Source organism: Leucopleurus acutus (assembly GCF_964270905.1).
Source record: "Leucopleurus acutus genome assembly, chromosome: 12".
In the NCBI taxonomy this organism is placed as follows: Eukaryota; Metazoa; Chordata; class Mammalia; order Artiodactyla; family Delphinidae; genus Leucopleurus; species Leucopleurus acutus.
In genome coordinates, this window is record NC_139154.1 from 28,087,484 (window position 1) to 28,109,970 (window position 22,487).

The window sequence follows — 22,487 nt, forward strand, 5'->3', positions numbered from 1 at the left end:
ACATATATTTCCACGGCAGCCACCATCCTCACGTCTATGGAAGTACAGATGCTAACGTGCGTACACACACCACCTTCTCAGACGCTGGTACCCTGTCTGCGGCCAGGTCGCCAACACGCCTCTCCGCACCCGGAGGACTTGGGGTTCTCCTGAGCCTGCCCCAGAGCACACCTTACTTATATGCGTTCTCTATTACATAAATGGTACTATGTTTTTTCATAAAGTGTATTATTCAATATATACATTTTATAACTTTGTTTTCTCTTAACATATTGTAGACTTTGTCTACTAGACATAAATGTAAATATACCTCATTCTTGGTAACAGCTTCATAAAAAATGTGTACGGATGACATTTTATTTAATTAATCCCTTTTTATGTATAAAGATGGTGTTCTGATACTTTTCTGTTTTAGTAAGGCTGTAATGAGCAGTCCTGTATCTACGTGTGTGTGCACAGTTACTTTTATCATGTACTATGATAAATTCTTACATGTGGTATTGCTGAGTCAAAGCTTACATACCAACCTCTCAAGCCCTGGTCTTTTTCCTCAGATTGGGACTATGATACCAGCACTGAAAGTTATTGGAATGACTGGGTAAGTGCACGGCTGCCCACAGAGCTGTCCTGTGCGCAGATATGGACGCTACCTCTTCTGCCACTGTGCCTTCTGAAGGCCCAGAGACCAGGCCTTCTTCTCTAAAGATGAGCAGGGAAACACCACGGACCTGGCCTGGGAGCAATGGAACTGAAAGTGTGTGATTCCCTTTGTCCAGGTTAATCCTGACTGTTGGCCCCTTTCCAGGAAAAAGAACTCTGGTTTTCATTTTCTGAGGATCAACTTGTAACTGGGCCTTCAAGTAACTACAAAGACTTCATCATTTTTCATTAATTGATTATTCAAGTTGATATTCACTCAAATTTGATCAGATCCGTGGGGGACCTTGTTGTGCCGACCTGAATGTCTGGGTGGAGGGGGGCTGTCGCTGGAGCCCTGAAGGAGGCTGACTCCTGGTGGCAGGTGGATAAGCCAGCTGGAGAGGATGGAGGAGAGCCTGAGGTGGGGAGTTAAAGCTCTTTGAGAATCTGGTTTGGGAGGGAGATGAAAATGGGCAATTCCTCCGGAGGATGAGGGAGGGGGTATGGGAGGGGAGGAAGGGGTACTGCAGGAAAAGGCGAAAGTGACACGTTCCTTAGCAATTGGGGTGCGGCGGACTATCTTCCATAAGGCAGGGCAGGTCCCCTGAGAAGGGCAGCAGAAAGTGTCTGTGGAGGGAACAGAAGGTGGGTGGATTTGATTATAGGGTGGGAGACACATGAGGTAGCTCCTATCTAATCGTTTCTAGTTTCTCTTTGAATTAGAGAGAATATCTGCAGGGGAGTGAATGGAGGTGGAGGGAAAGGGGGAGGGAGGGAGAGAGAGAGAGAGAATATGGGAGGGAGGAAGGAGGGAAGTTGTTTTAGAGCCTGGAAGTCAAACCCACCGGGAGGGGTGGCTGAACCACAGGAGTGACTGGACGCCTGCTTGAGATGTGGTCCTGGATGGAAACAGACCAGTCTTTAGGGCTCTGTGGTTTTCCCTCACGGGGTTCAGGTGTTTGGGGAAAGGTAAGGGACAGGTGGATAGTTGGGTTTAACCAGGTTTATGGTTTCGCGAGGCAAGTATGACAGCGAGAAAAACTGGGGGAAATTAGGAATGTTTGGAAGAGACTGATGACAGTGGTGTAGAGTGAGACACAGGGGACATGCAGAGGAAATGAGCTGGGGGGAGGGGTACTGACAGTGGGACTGCAGGTGGTTGGTTCCTGGGGCTGGTAGGGCAGATGTGGGCGGTGAGGACCATGGCGTTGAGGGAGGGGAGACTGAGGAGACTGGACAGAATCTCGGGCATCCCGTACTCACTTGCCAACTAATGCCAAACCCCTTGGCTCCCGCTGTTTCTGCTGACGCTTCCGGTGTTGTATTCCGCACACTGGACCAGAGCATGTGGTCTCTGTTACCATCGTGTTTGTCCCGTGTAGCACAAGCCTGATACGTAACACAAGTCCAGTGCATATTTTTGAATAAGTATGGAAGGAGGTAAATGAATGATTATCTTATTAAATTATGAAACAAAAGAATCCCATATTCTTGGTTGTAGGTGGGTGTTTTACTGAAGCACTTTCTTATAAAGAAAAAAACCTGTAGATTGCAAGCAATTTTCTGCAAGAAAAAGTACATAAATCAGAAATTCAAACTTTTCAAAATTCATACACTTTGTACGTTTCTAATGTACTTATTAAGGAAAAGAAAGTATTAAATGAGAAATTAGCCTCATAATTGTTTTTGTCACAGCAAAAGTTGAGGAGAATCGTATCATGTTCCTCAAATTTCTATTCATTTCTCTTAAGCCTATGAGAATCAAAGTATCTTTGTGTTCAGAAACGAATTCTCTCCTCAGAGCCTCTGTACACTTATATAACTCTGAAAATAAGATTTGGGACTTGGTTTTGAGTCAAAACTAAATGTGTTCATGGTTTATTTCTATTTGGAGACGATTCTAAAAATTCAGGTACATATTTGAATATTACAATGCCTACTGGATATATTTAATATCTTCTCCAAATATTCTTACTCAGGTAAGGATACGGTGACATAATCAGTTTTGAGTTCACTCATTCATTCTCAAAGATATTTAACACGTATGCTAAGAACATGATTTGGGAAGGACATTTTTATTACATGGGTAATAAAATGTCTGTAAGCCATCAAATAAGGGAGGCAGTAACTTTATGTCCAAGAGCCACTAGACTGAGCTCCATGAGGACCTGGTGGTCTTACATTCATCACACCCCCAATATCTACTAAGCCATCTAGACATCCATCAGCAATCAATCGTTGTTGAATGTGTGAATGATTGAAAAAATATTGACTATTAAAAGCGGTAAGAGATATAAATATTTACATACAGTTAGAGGCATTCACTGATCACCTGCCTCAAACCCACTCTCGGACCATGACTTAAAAGCCCTTGCGTTATCCTGCAGTTGCACAGGCCCCAGGACCCTGGTGCTAGCCCTGGTCAGTTTCTGAGTCCTCCGAGGATCTGCTGATTCTCAAGGGCCCCCAACAGCCATGGCTCCCCTGGGAGAGGTTTCCTACAGGAATCCCCTCCACTGCTGTGGAATCTTTCTCTCTTTTCTCCTTCTTCTCCTCCCTCCCTCCCTCCCTCCCTCCTTCCCTTCCTGTTCTTTGAGTAGCATATTAGTGCCGATTATATCACACCATCCTTTTTAATGTGAAATGTCATTTTTTCCAAAAAAGTCTCAAAAATAGTACTCACTTCAACTCCTTAGCACACAAATACTAACAAATTTCCAAACCGATATTAATTTAGCCGTAAAATTTATTATCTGAAGACTGGGAAAAAGTGATACCTGCTCTACAATGTAGTTCTTGTGAGTTTTAGTTGTAATTCATATTAATATCAGGTTTAAAAATAGAAATATGGTAATGATCATGTGACGCTCTTTTTCTTAAATAATTAGTTGTTTTACTCTTTAGTGAATTTCTAGTTTAGACAACATAGAGAAATTATGGCGTATGCAAATATGTAGCAAATATGGTTTTGTAGCAAATATGGTTTTAAAAACACACACAAGGAGCTTCCCTGGTGGCACAGTGGTTAAGAATCCACCTGCCAATGCAGGAGACACGGGTTGGAGCCCTGGTCCGGGAAGATTCCACATGCCACAGAGCAAATAAGCCCGTGCACCACGACTACTGAGCCTGCGCTCTGGAGCCCACGAACCACAACTACTGAGCCCAGGTCCTGTAACTACTGAAGCCCGCACACCCAGACCCATGCTCCACAAGAGAAGCCACCACAATGAGAAGCCCGTGCACCACAATGAAGAGTAGCCCTGTTCGCCGCAGCTAGAGAAAGCCCGCACACAGCAAAGAAGACCTGACGCAGCCAAAGATAAATAAATAAAATAAATTTAAAAAAACCCTCAGCTTAAAAAAAATAAATTAAAAAAACAAAAACACACACTAGTTTTCTGCTCATAGGAAGATGGAGAAAGCAGTATGGAAGTACCTCGAAAAATAAATGAAATTATTACTATACCCAGCAATCCCACTTCCGGGCGCATAACCACAGGAAAACCGGACATCGAAAAGATTTATGAACTCCCATGTTTACTGCAACATTATTCACAATAGCCAAGACATGGAAACAACCCAAGTATCCAGCAACGGATGAACGATAAAGAAGATGTGGGGTGTGTGCCTGTGTGTATGTATATGTATTGTGATATCTATCAGATATATATGTGTATATGTGATATATATGTGCCTATGTGTATATGTATATTATATGTACATATAATGAATATTATTCAGCCATCAGAAAGAGGAAATCTTGCCATTTTGCAACCACATGGATGGACTTTGAGGGCATTCCGTTAAGTCAGAGGAAGACACATGCTGTATGATCTCACTTAAATATGGAATCTAAGAAAGCCCAACGCAGAGAAACAGAGTAGATGGGTGGGTACCAGGGGCTGGGGAGCTGGGGGCTGCAAAGACGTTGATCAGAGGGTACAAACTGTTCAGTTATAAGATGAATACATTCTGGGGGTCTAATGTATGGCATGGTGATTATAGTTATCAAGACTGTATTTCCCACTTCTGAAAAGAAATGGTAATTATGTGACCTGGTGAAGGTCAGCTAACCGAGGGTGGTAATCACACGGCGGTATAAGTGTATCAAGTCAACACTTCGTACACCTTAAATTTACACACTGTTATCCATCCATTATTTCCCGAGAAAGCTCGAAAACACCAGGTTGCCGTCAGAAAGAGCAGCGTCTCTCGTGTCTGTTCCACCGCCACTTGTCCGCCATGCGTCAGGCGTTCCACTCGCAGAGACGGGGTCACGCCGGTCCCGACACCTCGGCTTTCGCGCTTTCCCACCTCAGAGGACAGCGAACGGGCTTCCGCAGATGAAAGGCCGCGCGCGTCTGCGCCCCTGAGAGTTTGCGCGACCGGGAGACGCGGGATTTGGAAAGGTTGGAAAACCCACGCCCTTTGTAAAGGTTGGTAGCTTGGGGGGTGGGGGTGTTTTCCTGAGATTTATGCCAAACTTTCGTTTACGCTTGAACGAGGATGACTTGGGTCTACGCAGCCCGATACTGTCCTGAGAGAGCAAGGGAATCGCCGACCGGCTGCTGCCCCACTGCCGGGAGGTGCGCGCAGCCCCGCGCCCCAGGGCGTCCCCGGGTCCGCAGGGAGGACACGGGCGCCGCCGAGCCGCCAGCCCGGGGCGCGGGTGGGGCTCGCGGGCGCGAGAGGCGTCCTTTCCTTTTCTGGACAGTCCCCAGGGTCCAGCACCAGCTCCACGTGAAGGGGAGACCCCGGCGGAGGGGTCCCCAGGGACCCGGCAGGCAGCTGCCCTGCGACCATCCGAGGGCGGGGAAGGCCCGGAGGCACCCGACTGCGGACGGGGGGACGCCCCAGGTCAGATCCACCGGGGAGCAGGGGCGGGGAGGGGCCGCCGAGCGGGAGGAGCGCTCGACCCCGGCCCGGTGGAGCGGCAGCCCCCAGAGGCTGTCACCTCTCCTGCTCTCCCCCGGAGCGCCGCAACCCGGGACACGTCCCCGCCCCGCGGCAGCCGCGCTCCCCTCTTCTCCCGGCGGGTCGCGTGGGCGGTGCTCAGGGCGGTGGGCGGTGGTCACGGGCGGTGGGCGGTGCTCAGGGCGGTGGGCGGCGCTCACGGGCGGTGGGCGGTGGTCACGGGCGGTGGGCGGTGCTCAGGGCGGAGGGCGGTGCTCAGGGCGGAGGGCGGTGCTCAGGGCGGTGGGCGGCGCTCAGCTCCTCCCGCCGCTGCCCGCGGAGCCGGAGCCGAGCCCGAGCGGCGCCGGAGCGCAGAGGGGCGCGGACGTGGCGCCCGCGGGGCCCTAGGAGGCTCGCGCGGGGCCTCGGCGCTGAGCTCGCGCGGCCCGGAGCGCTGGTCCCGCCGAGTGGGCGGCGATGAGCGCCGAGGGACCCTTCCCCCCGGCTGCCCCCCGCGGGCGCTCCGGCCGCCTGCTAGTGCCCGCGAGGGTGAGTGCCGGCCCTCCCGGCCGTCTTTTCTGCGCGCGCCCTTCCTCTCCCTGCGCCCCCTTCTCTCTGCACCCCTTTCTCCCTCCAGGCCCTCCCCTTCCCAGCGCCCCTGTCTCTCCTCCGCGCGCCCTCCTCATCCTCCGCCCCCTCCTCACCCGGCGCCCCCTTCCCTCTTGCGTCTCCATCCCCATCTCCCGGGGCGGCTCGTGCGGGCGGGCGGGCGCAGACCCCCTGACCCTCCGTCCTCCCGGCCCAGCATCCCAGACGGAAGCTTGTAGGGTCTGCCTTTCCCTGTCGTGAAGGTGCAGCGGCTCCGTGGCCCGTGGGAACCAGGTTCTCCAGTGTTGGGGGTTCGGGGTTCGCCCCTCATGTCTCCCTGCGAGCGGCTCCTGGCCTCAGGGGCCGCGGCGGGCGGCCTCCTGAGCTCAGCTCCGTCTTGGGGGGCCTCTGCCCGGTGCTGGGGTCCCCCCGGCCGAGCGCCCCGCTACTTAGGGGACAGCTCAGCTCTGGACGCCCACTTCGTGATACCGATTCGTGCGTGCGTGTCTGTGTGACATCGCTTCTTATACCTGCCCCAGACGACTCCCCTCCACCCTCTTACTTTTAAATAACTTAACTGTTGGGGGAAAACAGAAATGTGGCTCAGTCAAAAACGAAAAGTTCTTGGAAGCCTTCGCGTCGCCACCCCCAGCATAACCGAGTGTTCTGGAAACAGTTTAGGAACCGCAGCCGAGGCTCCCCGACTGATTGACTAATCTGGCTGGAACCGCCTCCCTTCGGGTTTGTCCTCACAGACTCCCTAAGGGGCGGGAGCGACAGTGAAAACCGGAGTGTGTCTAGCAGTCCTTTTCAGGATAACCGAGAAATGTTTCGGGGACTGTGGGTTGAAGGCTTTTATAAATTCTTGTGTGTCAGGATGCTTCTAAACCAGGGCAGTAGTACTAATGACTGTATGATTTTCTTAAAAAAAAAAAAAAAGCTTATGTAGAGACAGTTGCATCTTCCTTCAAGTTGTACAATTTTGGGGTGTTTCCACAAAATCTTGAAATTAAATTTCATGTAAAGTTCCGTGCTGATTGTGCAAAGTACTTTGCCACAGAGTAGTTTTCCAGCTACTGCAGGTGGAAATTAAACCGGGAAGATGTGCTTGGAGTAATTGGAAGTAAACTGCTTAAGAAAGAGAGGCTGGGAGTTCTGTCACTGCCTGGAGTCTTGCAGCCATGCCCTCTCTGGTTAGGAGCTGCCCGTCTGCTTGAGGTGTTCTTGCAGCCGTCCTGTTTATAACCACTGTAATTATAGTGGAAGAACCAAGTGGATTGATCATACTGCATAATTGACCCAGTGGACGAGTTATTGGCAATAATTTAAGTTTTTAAAAAATATATCAACTGCAGGCTCTCAAATAAGTACTCTCCAGGGTGCTAAATGTTGACTACATTAAGACACTAAATTGAGGGCTCAGAGAGGGGCTCCATGCCCCTTTTGCTGAGGCTGTAATTAGTGCTTATTTGTAATAAGAACCTTGATTATAAGATGCATCCTATGTGCCTCATACTGGGTTTGAAACGACTTTCTTGTATGTCATCATTTTTCTAATTAGAAGCACTAAGTTCTTAACTGAAGTGATTGAATAACTATGTAAACTCAATGTTATGGATAGTTACTGATAAGAAAAGCAGCAAATCTGCATGGTTGTCTAGATTCCAAGGATTCAAGTGAAAAATTTATGGCCATCAGAGGTCCACAGTGCAAAGATGTTTAGGGCCATTTTCCAGCCAAGGTTCCAGCCATGATTGTGTTCCAGCCAGGAAGTTCTGTCAGCACCAAAGGACAAGTGTCGGAATAGTAACATGGATCCCGTAGTAGCAGGAATGGTCCCTCCGGTGTCCTAAGTAATCAGGTGTGCTCAGATGCTGCGTGCTACAGCCTACAGCAGGGCTCAGATTCTTGCCCCCTGTTAACTGTTCTGTCTACACATGTGTCTTTTAAAACAGGAACGTTCATAGCTCACAGTCATGGCTGGAACCATGTTCTTTATGACTGCTGGTTTGAATCATGAGAATCTGGCCACATTTGAATGTCTCTTGCTCAGGATTGGAACTTCCTTTTCTCTTTTGTTTTAGGCGGCCGTTCCCTGTTACTTGTATTCCCTAAGTTGAGCCAGTTCATATACCTGTGTCCCTGAGTCTCCTGTGTCCCTGTGGTTAAACCCCTGGTGGAGAACCGCCAGTGCAGTGTGTAAAGGTGTCCTGCTTTCCTGTTCAACCACTGCTGTTGGTTTGTGCTGAATGCAATTTTCTGTTTTTAATTAACATCACTGCTTCAGTCCAGGGGCTGGAAGCCTGGGAGAGCCAGTCATATGTGAGTTCTCACGGTGAGCTTGGCGACTGGAAGGTGAGAGCATGTCAGGTCATTTAAAGTGCGCATCTATTAGTGTCACCACTTCGTCATCTAGTTAGAGATGTGCGTTATCGCAGGAGCTAAAGGAAACAGGTAACCTCTGGGGAAGGGTGTCCGTTTGTTCTGTGCTTTTGTCACGTGTCCCTCATCCTTGCTGACTCATCTTTGACTTCAAGTGTAGAATTTCTGATGATGTCTATGATGTCATAAGCAAGATTCTCATATTTTAAGATGGGGAATTGCCTGATTTTACCAGGAGATAGGTTTCCTATCTTGGATCGGTTTCCAAGATCCAAGTTTAATTTAGTTCCATGTCCCTAGATGTCCCAGGAGACACACTTAAGAAGGGTGACAAGAGGGCAGCCCTGATGTGAGTTCCATCAAGGGAGTGAGTGGCAGACGGAGACGCTGAGCTGCTTTATCATTGGGTGGAGGGAGGGGAGCTCGTGTCAGTGAGTTTACAGCCGGGTTCCCTCTTTGTCAAACGGGTACCCCAGCTGCAGAATTATGAGAGCAGCTCGCCTGCCACCACAGGAAGCAGGTGGCGTCAGGCACGTGAGGTCTATCTCTGTACCCCAGGCCCCCGCGCTGCCCTTCTCCGAGCAGAAACTCGCTCTGAGGCACGTGGACACGGGTGATGGGTGGCCGCTGCATGCGGGACGGGGACGGGGAACCCTGTGTCCCCTGCCTCCCCCTCACCCGAAGAGCCTGTGGTCTGGGTTCTGAGTCACTTCAGACCTGATTCCAACATCCTCAGAAACTCGCTAATTAGAATCGACCTGTATTTTTTGCAGTGTACCAAGGCAGGTTAAAGAAATGCTTTTAGGGGAAAAGTGCATGCGAATTTCATGGAAAAAAGTATTTGTGTTTAGACTGGCGTGTGCTTTTCCTTAGTATCAGCTGGTTGCTGCATGTTGTCATTCAGATTGTACTTTGGAGAGCTTTGGGCTTGTCTTCCGCGAACACTGGATGTCAGTTTCCCCCAGGCCACTGAGGTCCCCGCTCATTCTGTGCTGAGCAGCAGAGTCTCTGGCCCTGGACGCCCACCCTCCGGGCCTCCCCTCAGCCCTCACCTCCTTCCTCTCTTGTGTTTCATCTTCAAGGATGTTAAAAAAGTGTGGCGAATATTATGCTGTTGTGATTTCTCAATTAAAATTGTTGGTGAGACAGTTTCTGTTTTCTACGGAGGCTGTAGTTTTACATCCATAAATATTGTTAACTAGCTATGTTTTAATTAAGCAAAGAAGTAGGACTTTTGAAAAGTGAATGTGCCTCTTAGCTTGCTTAGCGGACCGCTCAGCAGGCCCTGTTGGAAACAGTTAGAAAAGGCCAGTTACGTGTGGGCATCGAGCTGACCTGCCGTGGAGCCCTGGCGCCGGCGATGACCTGCTTCTCCTGTGAGAGTTTCCAGAGCGGCTGTGTCTCTGCGCTTTGCACTCAGCACTGTCTGCAGGTTACTTACAGTCACACCTATTATTCTGAGTGAATAAACCCGACTCTGAACTGTTCACATTTGGCATCAATTCTAGTTTTTTTTTTTTTTTTTTTTGTGGTACGTGGGCCTCTCACTGCTGTGGCCTCTCCCGTTGCGGAGTACAGGCTCCGGACACGCAGGCTCAGCGGCCATGGCTCACGGGCCCAGCCGCTCCGCGGCATGTGGGATCTTCCCAGACCGGGGCACGAACCCGTGTCCCCTGCATCGGCAGGCGGACTCTCAACCCCTGCGCCAGCAGGGAAGCCCCAATTCTAGTTTTGATAGGCACCAAAATTCATTTGAAATCTGGATGAATCTCATTGTCTTATGGCGCTGAATTGTACTATTATAAATACGATCATATAAATGGTAAGGTTCAGTATTGTAAATCTCATGGTGTTATTAGCATTCATACTACTTTATTTCTCGTGCTGATTTTAGTTGAAGGCTGACTCCCCTCCCCTTTGCAGTGAGTGGTAATTGCATTTAAGTGTTGACTAAAAGAGAGGTAACTGTAATTATTTATATTTTAATCGAAGTAGTTTGAATGACAAATCATTGTAAGAATCCAATTCCATTTCTAGAACGACTGTGAATGCTCTCAGCAGGTGTATGTTTTATTGTCTATTTTATGAATTAGCATCAGTAGGAATATAACCACATGAATGCACCCAGATTCTACATTAGGACATTTTTGTTCATTGAGCTAGTGTTTAGGAGAATAATCTGTATTTATAAAGTGTGACATAGCTGCCAGTTATTCCTATCAGGAATTACAACACTTTCTATTGACAATAAATGTTGCATTTGACAATGTTCGCACACATTTTGCATGACACAACTTTCAGAAACTAAGTGTGGTGGCCGTCGGGTCTTTAAAGGGAGACCAGCTTCCCTTGCTAAGTCAGAGTACAAGAGGTGGAAGGGGAGCTGATCCCACCTCCCTGACTCTTTCCCTCCGAGTGTGTTGCCCCTGGAGCTGTCCCTTTGTGGTCCCTGCCCCCAGCTGACCATCTTCACCTCTGTCCCTGCGACACTCAGGCCGCCATGTCCCCAGGCCCCAGACCTGCTGCCCCCTTCTGGCTTCACCTCTAAGTGGTTTGAGCTGCTGACGGCTCACCTGGCACACCTCCCTCCCCGACCCTCTGCTTTTCCTCCTTCCGTCTCCGGCTCTTTGGGGACCTAGTCCTCTGCTCTGCCTTTCGGAGTGGGGTGTACAGACCTTCTTCTGTAGGTTCTTTTCTTGCTTTATGTTTCCAGGTGGCCTCACCCACCTCTGGTTAACCCACTGATGCCCAACGCGGTGCCTCGGTGAGCCCTGCTTGGCTGTTCAGTTAACACTTCCAAGATCCTCCGCCTAATCTTAACCCTGAAACCCCGTTCTCTCTCTGTGTTTGTGTGTCAGACAACGGCAGCACTGCCCACCCAGCTCAGGTCTTTGTCCGATGTACTCGTGTCCTTGAGGCCACCTCAGGGCCTCTCCCTGGACATTGACCCCATCCCTGGCCTCTGTCCCAGCCTCCATCAGCCCTGCTTATTCCCAGTCACAGTCGCGCCCCTTCTCTCCTGCTTTCAGAACCCACCTTTGTCTGGGTATCTGGTGCCCGTATGTTTTATGGGCCTCATCCCACCCTCAGGTGTAAATATGGACCAGTCTAAGTCAACGATTGCCTTTGGAAAGGGCATGATTGCAGCTTTGCCGGTGAGGCTGCTTGTGAGTGAGGAGGGAAGTTCCCCTTTCTTCAGAAAGAGACACAAGACTGCGTGAATAAATTACATGCCTGGTATGTAACAGCTGATACGCACTGTTGAATCATAAGTATTTATCTGAATTAATGGTATGTCATGCTGTAAGAGGGAGGAAGTTCTGTTTCTGGCTCTTGTACTGAGAATTTATATTTATGATTAGCTATTTTGTAAATTTATTTATTTATTTTTGGCTGCGTTGGGTCTTTGTTGCTGCGCGCGGGCTTTCTCTAGTTGCGGCGAACGGGGGCTGCTTTTCATTGCGGTGCGCGGGCTTCTCATTGCGGTGGCTTCTTGTTGCAGAGCACGGGCTCTAGGCGTGCGGGCTTCAGTAGTTGTGGCACGTGGGCTCAGTAGTTGTGGCTCACGGGCTCAGTAGTTGTGGCTCGCGGGCTCTAGAGCGCAGGCTCAGTAGTTGTGGTGCACCGGCTTAGTTGCTCCGCAGCATGTGGGGTCTTCCTGGACCAGGGCTCGAACCCGTGTCCCCTGCATTGGCAGGTGGATTCTTAACCACTGCACCATCAGGGAAGCCCTGATTAGCTATTTCGGGTTTGAATAAAATTGTGCCTTTATATTTTTATAATAGCTGCATTTTTTTTTTTTTTTTTTTGGTATGCGGGCCTCTCACTGTTGTGGCCTCTCCCGTTGTGGAGCACAGGCTCCGGACACGCATGCTCAGTGGCCATGGCTCACGGGCCCAGCCGCTCCGCGGCATGTGGGATCTTCCCGGACCAGGGCACGAACCCGTGTCCCCTGCATCGGCAGGCGGACTCTCAACCACTGCGCCACCAGGGGATCCCTATAATAGCTGCATTTTGATATCAATTTTACAAATCAGCATAACTGTTAATGGTAAAATATACTGTATTCTCTTCTCGTCTCTATCCTGCTGAATATTATCCTTAATGATTTCTCTTCAGATAATTATACTTTACCAAATGGCTTCAGTAGTTGACTCTTCACATTACAATTATCTTAAGCTTTTGTTATGTGCTGAGGAGTATAAAATTACTCATCATCTGTAAACCTGGGGACATTCGGACCCCATGAGGCGGCAGCAGTGCTTTGGGGAATGTGTGTGGCCTCGGCGCAGGCAGTGCCAGTCCTGTCATCTTGGTGATATATCCAGGCTGTCATGGCTTGTGTGACAAGGTAGACAAGTAGCAGCTTCTGCATTTGTGGCATTAGAAACGCCAGAGGCTTCACTGCCTTCCTGCCGGGGAGGGCAGCCAGGAGAAGTGGTACCAGGCTGGCCTTTTTCACAGGCTTGAGGCTTTTCCTGAAGGGGTCAGGACTTTATGAAGGTAAAATTAAATGTCATTTGGAACAGTGCTTTGTGGTTACAGATGTGTACATACCTGCACCTGCGTGCACACCATTTATGCGTGTACATCATGAACAGAGCAAAGTCTGAGCACCTGTTAGGAGCTGTGTAGGGAGCTGAGAGGACAAAGCAGGGCAGAGGGGTCCAGACACAAGGTGCGTGCCAGTGAGCACCCCCCAGCTGCCCCGCCCCCATGACCACTAGAGGAGGTACGTTCTGGAAGCACAGGCTTTGGGACGGGGCAGGGGAGCACGAGGGGTGGGTGACAGGTGCTTCCTCCCTGCCCCGAGTGGTGACTGCTGCTTGTTGCTGGGGGTATGACTGTGGCTGTGTGCACAGGAAAAGCGTGACACACGGAAAACGTGATCGCAGATGTTTATGGCTGTTGTGAGGGAGAGAGACACGACCTTCAGAGAATATCGTGTGTGTTGATCATAAGTGCTCAGCTTGGCGTCTCGAGAGGCTGCCCTGGACCATCAGTTGCCCGGCTGTACCCTGGCTCTGTGACCCCAGAGTCTGGATGCTCTCAGGTGACTGTGCGACCGTGGGCAGGTACCAACTTCTCTGTGACTCACCCGTAAGGTCAGGAGAAAAATAGGGAGGATACTCATATCTCTAGAATAATGACTATCAATTAATTCTTTTTGGGGGGGGTTAATAACAAAAGATCCAGGTGGGATATAATTGGTTACAAACAGGAGCCAGTGTGTGCGTGTGTGCGCGTGTGTGTGTGCGCGAGTGTGCGCACGTGCGTGAGTGTGCATGTGTGCACGTGCGTGAGTGTGCGTGTGTGCGCGTGCGTGCGCGTGCGTGTGTGTGCGTTTGTGTGTGTGTTACAGCACACTTGGAAAAATCATTTGCTCTTATTAGTCATCTATTTTATACATATCAGTGTATATAAGCCAATCTCAATCTCCAAGTTCATCCGACCACCACCACCTGCCCCGCTTTCCCCCCTTGGTGTTCGTATGTTTGTTCTCTACATTTGTGTCTCTATTTCTGCCTTGCAAACCGGTTCATCTGTACCATGTTTCTAGATTCCACAAATATGCGTTAATATACGGTATTTGTTTTTCTCTTTCTGACTTACTTCACTCAGTATGACAGTCTCTAGGTCCATCCACATCTCTACAAATAACTCAATTTCGTTTCTTTTTATGGCTGAGTAATATTCCATTGTGTATATGTACCACATCTTCTTTATCCATTTGTCTGTCAATGGACACTTAGGTTGCTTCCATGACCTGGCTATTACAAATAGTGCTGCAATGAACATTGGAGTGCATGTGTCTTTTTGAATTATAGTTTTCTCTGGGTATATGCCCAATAATGGGATTGCTGGGTCATATGGTAATTCTATTTTTAGTTATTTAAGGAACCTCCATACTGTTCTCCATAGTGGCTGTACCAATTCACATTCCCACCAACACTGCAAGAGGGTTCCCTTTTCTCTACACCCTCTCCAGCATTTACTGTTTGTAGATTTTTTGATGATGGTCATTCTGAACAGTGTGAGGTGATACCTCATTGTAGTTTTGATTTGCATTTCTTTAATAATTAATGATGTTGAGCGCTTTTCATGTGCCTCTTGGCCATTTGTATGTCTCCTTTGGAGAGATGTCTATTTAGGTCTTCTGCCCATTTTTTGATTGGATTGTTTGTTTATTTTAATATTGAGCTGCATGAGCTGTTTATATATTTTAGAGATTAATCCTTTGTCCATTGATTCATTTGCAAATATTTTCTCCCATTCTGAGGGTTGTCTTTTCATCTTGTTTATAGTTTCCTTTGCTGTGCAAAAGCTTTTAAGTGTCATTAGGTCCCATTTGTTTATTTTTGTTTCTATTTCATTTCTCTAGGAGGTGGGTCAAAAAAGATCTTGCTGTGATTTATGCCAAAGAGTGTTCTTCCTATGTTTTCCTCTAAGAGTTTTATAGTGTCCAGCCTTACATTTAGGTCTTTAATCCATTTTGAGTTTATTTTTGTGTATGGTGCTAGGGAGTGTTCTAATTTCATTCTTTTACATGTAGCTGTCCAGTTTTCCCAGCACCACTTATTGAAGAGACTGTCTTTTCTCCATTGTATATCCTTGCCTCCTTTGTCATAGATTAGTTGACCATAGGTGTGTGGGTTTATCTCTGGGCTTTCTATCCTGTTCCACTGATCTATATTTCTTTTTTGTGCCAGTACCATACTGTGTTGATTACTGTAGCTTTGTAGTATTGTCTGAAGTCAGGGAGTCTGATTCCTCCAGGTCCGTTTTTTTCCCTAAAGATAACTTTGGCTATCCGGGGTCTTTTGTGTCTCCATACAAATTTTAAGGTTTTTTGTTCTAGTTTTGTAAAAAATGCCATTGGTAATTTGATAGGGATTGCATTGAATCTGTAGATTGCTTTGGGTAGTATAGTCATTTTCACAGTATTGATTCTTCCAGTCCAAGAACATGGTATGTCTCTCCATCTGTTTGTGTCATCCTTGATTTCTTTCATCAGTGTCTTAAAGTTTTCTGAGTAGAGGTCTTTTATCTCCTTAAGTAGGTTTATTCTTAGGTATTTTATTCTTTTTGTTGCAATGGTGAATGGGATCATTTCCTTAATTTCTCTTTCTGATCTTTCATTGTTACTGCATAGGAATGCAAGAGATTTCTGTGCATTAATTTTGTATCCTGCCACTTTACCAAATTCATTGATTAGCTCTAGTAGTTTTCTGGTGGCATCTTTAGGATTCTCTATGTATAGTGTCATGTCATCTGCAAACAGTGAGTTTTACTACTTCTTTTCCAGTTTGTATTCCTTTTATTTCTTTTTCTTCTTCCAAAGAAGAAGCACTACATGACAGCGCTATTTACATAGTTTCTTCCAAAACTATGTTGCATAGGAGTGGCAAGAGTGGACATCCTTGTCTTTTTCCTGATCTTAGAGGAAATGGTTTCAGTTTTTCACCATTGAGAATGATGTTTGCTGTGGGTTTGTCATGTATGGCCTTTATTATGTTGAGGTAGGTTACCTCTATGCCCACTTTCTGGAGGGTTTTTATCATAAATGGGTTTTGAATTCTGTCAAAAGCTTTTTATGCATCTATTGAGATGATCATATGGTTTTTATTCTTCAATTTGTTAATATGGTTTATCACACTGAATGATATGCATATATTGAAGAATCCTTGCATCCCTGGGATAAATCCCACTTGATCATGGTGTATTATCCTTTTAATGTGTTGTTGGATTCTGTTTGCTAGTATTTTGTTGAGGATTTTTGCATCTATATTCATCAGTGATATTGGTCTGTAATTTTCTTTTTTTGTAGTATCTTTGTCTGGTTTTGGTATCAGGGTGATGGTGGCCTCATAGAATGAGTTTGGGAGTGTTCCTTCCTCTGCAATTTTTTAGGAGAGTTTGAGAAGGATGGGTGTTAGAGCTTCTCTAAATGTTTGATAGAATTCACCTGTGAAGACATCTGGTCCTGGACTTTTTTTTTTTTTTTTGCTGTATGCGGGCCTCTCACTGTTGTGGCCTCTCCTGTTGTGGAGCACAGGCTCCGGATGCACAGGCTCAGCGGCCATGGCTCTCGGGCCCAGCCGCTCTGTGGCATGTGGGATCTTCCCGGACCGGGGCACAAACCTGTGTCCCCTGCATCGGCAGGCGGACTCTCAACCACTGCACCACCAGGGAAGCCCTGGACTTTTGTTTTTAATCACAGTTTCAGTTTCACTACTTGTGATTGGTCTGTTCATATTGGTTCATTCATATTGTGATTGGTTCAGTCTTGGAAAGTTACACCTTTCTAAGAATTTGTCCATTTCTTCCAGGTTGTCTATTTTACTGGCATAGAGTTGCTTGTAGTAGTCTCTTATGATCCTTTGTATTTCTGCAGTGTCTGTTGTAGCTTCTCCTTTTTCATTTCTATTTCTATTGATTTGAGTCCTCTCCATCTTTTTCTTGGTAAGTCTGGCTAAAGGTTTATCAATTTTGTTTATCTTGTCAAAGAACCAGCTTTTAGTTTCACTGATATTTGTTCTTGTTTTCTTTGTTTCTATTTCATTTATTTCTGCTCTGATCTTTCTGTTTTCTTTTCTTCTACTAACTTTGGGTTTTGTTTGTTCTTCTTTCTCTAGTTCCTTTAGGTGTAAGGTTAGATTGTTTATTTGAGATTTTTCTTGTTTCTTGAGGTAGGATTGTATTGCTATAAACTTTCCTCTTAGAACTGCTTTTGCTGCATCCCATAGGTTTTGGATAGTCATGTTTTCATTGTCACTTGTCTCTAGGTATTTTTTTATTTCCTCTTTGATTTCTTTAGTGATCTCTTGGTTATTTAATAATGTATTGTTTAGCCTCCTGTGTTTGTGTTTTTTATGTTTTTTTCCCTGTAATTGATTTCTAATCTCATAGTGTTGTGTTTGGAAAAGACGCTTGATATGATTTCAGTTTTCTTAAATTTACCAAGGCTAGATTTGTGACCCAAGATATGATCTATCCTGGAGAATGTTCCATGTGCACTTGAGAAGAAAGTGTAATCGGCTCTTTTCAGATGAAATGTCCTATAAATATCAATTAAATCTATCTGGTCTATTGTGTCATTTAAAGCTTGTGTTTCCTTATTAATTTTCTGGTTGGATGATCTGTCCATTGGTGTAACTGAGGTCTTAAAGTCTCCCACTATTACTGTGTTACTGTCGATTTCTTCTTTTATAGCTGTTAGCATTTACCTTATGTATTGAGGTGCTCCTATGTTGTGTGCATATATATTTATAATTGTTATATCCTCTTCTTGGATTGATCCCTTGATCATTATGTAGTGTCCTTCTTTGTCTCATTATTTATTTTAAAGTCTATTTTATCTGATATGAGTATTGCTATTCCAGCTTTCTTTTGATTTCCATTTTCATAGAATATCTTTTTCCATCCCCTCACTTTCAGTCTGTATGTGTCCCTAGGTCTGAAGTGGGTCTCTTGTAGACAGCATATACATGGGTCTTGTTTTTGTATCCATTTAGCGAGACTGCGTCTTTTGGTTGGAGCATTTAATCCATTCACATTTAAGGTAGTTTTTGATATGTTTGTTCCTATTACCATTTTCTTAATTGTTTTGGTTTTGTTTTTGTAGGTCCTTTTCTTCTCTTGTGTTTCCTACTTAGGAAAGTTCCTTTAGCATTTGTTATAGAGCTGGTTTGGTGGTGCTGAATTCTCTTAGCTTTTGCTTGTCTGTAAAGCTTTTGGTTTCTCCATCAAATCTGAATGAGATCCTTGCTAGGTAGAGTAATCTTAGTTACAAGTTCTTCCCCTTCATCACTTTAAATATATCAACCCACTCCTTCTGGCTTGTAGAGTTTCTGCTGAGAAATCAGCTGTTAACCTTATGGGAGCTCCCTTGTATGTTATTTGTCGTTTTTCCCTTGTTGCTTTTAATAATTTTTCTTTGTCTTTAATTTTTGTCAATTTGATAATTATGTGTCTTGGTGTGTTTCTCCTTGGGTTTATCCTGCCTGGGACTCTCTGCTTCCTGGACTTGGGTGGCTATTTCCTTTCCATGTTAGGGAAGTTTTTGACTATAATCTCTTCAAATATTATCTTGGGTCCTTTCTCTCTCTCTTCTCCTTCTGGGACCCCTATAATGAGAACGTTGTTGCGTTTAATGTTTTCCCAGAGGTCTCTTAGGCTGTCTTCATTTCTTTTCTTTCTCTTTCCTTTATTCTGTTCCACTGCAGTGAATTCCACCATTCTGTCTTCCAGGTCACTTATCCGTTCTTCTGCCTCAGTTATTCTGCTATTGATTCCTTCTAGTATATTTTTCATTTCAGTTATTGTATTGTTCATCTCTGTTTGTTTGTTCTTTAATTCTTCTAGGTGTTTGTTCTTTAATTCTTCTAGGTCTTTGTTAAACATTTCTTGCATCTTCTCCATCTTTGCCTCCATTCTTTTTCCGAGGTTCTGGATCATCTTCACTATCATTATTCTGAATTCTTTTTTATGGAAGGTTTCCTATCTCCACTTCATTTAGTTGTTTTTCTGGGGCTTTATCTTGTTCCTTCATCTGGTACATAGCTCTCTGCCTTTTCATCTTCTCTGTCTCTCTGTGAATGTGGTTTTTGTTCCACAGGGTGCAGGATTGTAGTTCTTCTTGCTTCTGCTGTCTACCCTCTGGTGGATGAGGCTATCTAAGAGGTTTGTGCAAGCTTCCTGATGGGAGGGACTGGTGGAGGGTAAAGCTGGGTGTTGCTCTGGTGGGCAGAGCTCAGTAAAACTTCAATCCGCTTGTCTGCTGATGGGTGGGGCTGGGTTCCCTCCCTGTTGGTTGTTTGGCCTGAGGTGACCCAGCACTGGAGCCTACCCGGCTCTTTGGTGGGGCTAATGGCCGACTCTGGGAGAGCTCACACCAAGGAGTACTTCCCAGAACTTCTGCTGCCAGTGTCCTTGTCCTCACGGTGAGCCGTAGCCACCCCCCACCTCTGCAGGAGACCCTCCAACACTAGCAGATGTGTCTGGTTCAGTCTCCTATGGGGTCACTGCTCCTTCCCCTGGGTCCCGATGCGCACACCACTTTGTGTGTGCCCTCCAAGAGTGGAGTCTTTGTTTCCCCCAGTCCTGTTGCAGTCCTGCAGTCAAATCCCGCTAGCCTTCAAAGTCGGATTCTCTGGCAATTCCTCCTCCTGTTGCCAGACCCCCAGGTTGGGAAGCCTGACGTGGGGCTCAGATCCTTCACTCCAGTGGGTGGACCTCTGTTGTATAAGTGTTCTTCAGTTTGTGAGTCACCTACCTAGGGGTCATGGGACTTGATTTTATCGTGATTGCGCCCCTCCTACCATCTCATTGCAGCTTCTCCTTTGTCCTTGGACGTGGGGTATCTTTTTTGGTGAGTTCCACTGTCTTCTTGTCAGTGGTTGTTCAGCAGTTAGTCGCTATTCTGGCACTCTCCTCAATTAATTCTTGAAGACTAAAGTTTTTAAATATTTTTCCTTTTCCCTCAGAACTGTATTTCTAAGTATCTTTGTTTCAGCATATTGAAAAATTCAAATTCAAACAAACATTTTCAAATTTCAGTTTAAAATTATAAGATCAGTTTAATAAATTTGGAATGGAATTTTTTGGAGAGTTTCCTTTATTATTATATGTTAAATATGTATTTGTAAATAAAGTATTTTTGTTGTTTAACTTTTACGCTCCATCTCATTGCAGTGATAACTGGTGAATACATAATGCAAGATTTGGATGTAAAATGTGGCATATTTTTAAATTCTGCAAAGTAGTGACATTTTAGTGAAGCTGGGCTGACTGAAGCTTTGTGAATTTCCTGTAATCGCTTTAGAGAAAAACTCTAAAGCCACTTATCTGAGTTGGTGTTTAGGATTTGAAATACAGTGGGAACCAGGATTTACAGCTAAAATTTCTTGTGATTGAAATCAGTGGCATTTTAAAAAGAAATTGGTCCATTTAAAATCCGGAGAGATGTAAAAAAATAATTTGAGCTTACAAAATGTTTTAACTTTAAGATGCAATATAAGTAAAATGTATGTATTTTATATTTTGATGTTAATATAGTTAATAAGGTCAAACATTCTAAATTGACATTCAGGATTCTGGAATAATATTCACCTAAAACCACTGTATTTCTCTAAGATTTAAGAAATTAAAATCGAAATCTGAAATTGCTAATAACAAAAGATAATAAAAGATGAATAATGACATGATCACTCACATACTCTTTCTCTGTATATAAAATAGATTTGTTCTAACTACCAAAATGAAATAGGAAGAAGTACCTAATGCTATAAATGGGAAGTGCAATGCTTAGATAAGATTTAATCACATTTACAAATTAATTTCTAAATTGGATAATGTAATTTAACTATTACTTTGTTATGAGCATATATAACGTGGTATGTTATATTAAGTAGCAGATTACTTAATAGAATGAAGAGGGAAAAGCTGGTAGCTAAGAAAGAGTGGAAGTAAAATTGAAAAGCTTTCCTGTCAGGACAAGATACAAAACCCTGGCTGCGTCTAAGAGTGACGTGCCTTGTACGTTCTCTTCCTGATGTAGGTGGGGAGCAGCCCAGATCTTTGAAATTCTAAGTGCTTTGTGCTTTAAAATTATTTCCTTCCTACGCTTTATCAAATTCCATTGTGACCTATAGGTTCTTTTCACTTTCATCGGGTGGAATCAAAATGCTTTTAGATTTGTAATTTCCATTTCCACAGGTGGGAAGGAGGAAGGGCAGGTTTGGGCGGAGTCTGCACAGCGGCTTCTGGAATAAGAAGCCCAGTCCTGGGGAAAATGAGAGACAGTGGCTCAGCCGGGAGAGCCCCCACGGGGCGGACGCGCGGTGGTGTCACCACGTTGGCTGTGAAAGCCTCAGGCTGTGCTTGGGTTGGCGGGAGCAGGGGAGGACTGAGGTGACGGGGGGTGAAGCTGGACATCCGCAGCAGGGTCACGAGGCCCCGCGTGGCGGCACGTGGACGAGGCTGCGTGAGCCCCCTCTCCGGTCCTTCCTGTGGGATTCTGGCTCTTTCCGTTACCTCCTTTGCTTTAAATACATTTGTTTCACATTTTGGCATTTGTGTGAATGGTAGCATAATATTCCTGCCTCAGTGTGGAAAGTGTGTAAAACATTGAACAGCCTAAGGAAGAGTGTGGCCTGGACATATGTGTATGGCTAGCATTTCATACACCTCTTCTGGCCTTTTTTCACTATGTATCCTATTAGCTAAAACCATCCTTTAGATGCACTTTTTGTCCTGCATTTAAATTTTTCTCACTATAAAAATGATAATTTTCACACTTTTTAGACACGTTCGTCAATATTGTTGAATCTCTGCTCAATATTCTATTGTATCAGCAGAGAGGCTTTGCAGCTATTCTCATAAGAAGGGATTTAATGATGAATGTCTGCTTTTGTGTGTGGAAATCAGCACCAGCCCATCCAGATCCTTCTTGCTGGCTCACTTATCTTTGGCTAAGCTGACTGTGTTCCTTAGGAATCCGTGTTAGCACTTAAGTTTACTCACAGTTTATAATCCCATGAGGAGAAAATTCCGGATTTCTAAGTCCCACAAGCCTCGCCAGTTCTCAAGCTGTTTGTTTTCATTTGTCAGAAATGCATCAATAAAGTATGTTTTCAGGGTGGATTTGTGTGGTTCATTTTCTGATTCTGACATCTCACCACTGACTGTGGAGGGGAGAAGACAGTGGGATGGTGCTTTCCAAGGTGCTGATGAAAGAAGAAACATTGTTAGTCCTGCCTTTTATACCCAGTGCAACTGCTCATCGGAGCTGAAGGTGCGATAGAAGCAGGTCCTTGTGGACGAGAGGGGAGAGAATAGGTTCCTGGAAGGAGACCCTCAAGGCCACGGGAGACGGAAGCCCATCGGCTCCAACCCACTCATGCCCTGCTGTTGACATGATGTGTGCTCTCTTGTTTTCTAACTTCAGAAGTCAGACTTAGGCCTGCTTTTTCTACAAGCTC

General features: G+C 45.7%; 1 protein-coding gene across 1 annotated transcript in view; it reads left to right on the top strand.

Annotated features, from left to right (window-relative positions):
* Positions 1-6,012: 6,012 nt before the first annotated feature.
* Positions 6,013-22,487, top strand: part of SNTG2 (syntrophin gamma 2) — a gene marked incomplete at both ends in the record, with an annotated part of 199,834 nt that continues 183,359 nt past the window's right edge. The window contains one exon of the mRNA XM_082851560.1: positions 6,013-6,084. Within this exon, the coding sequence (XP_082707686.1) occupies positions 6,013-6,084 (72 nt within the window). The remainder of the gene's footprint in view (positions 6,085-22,487) is intronic.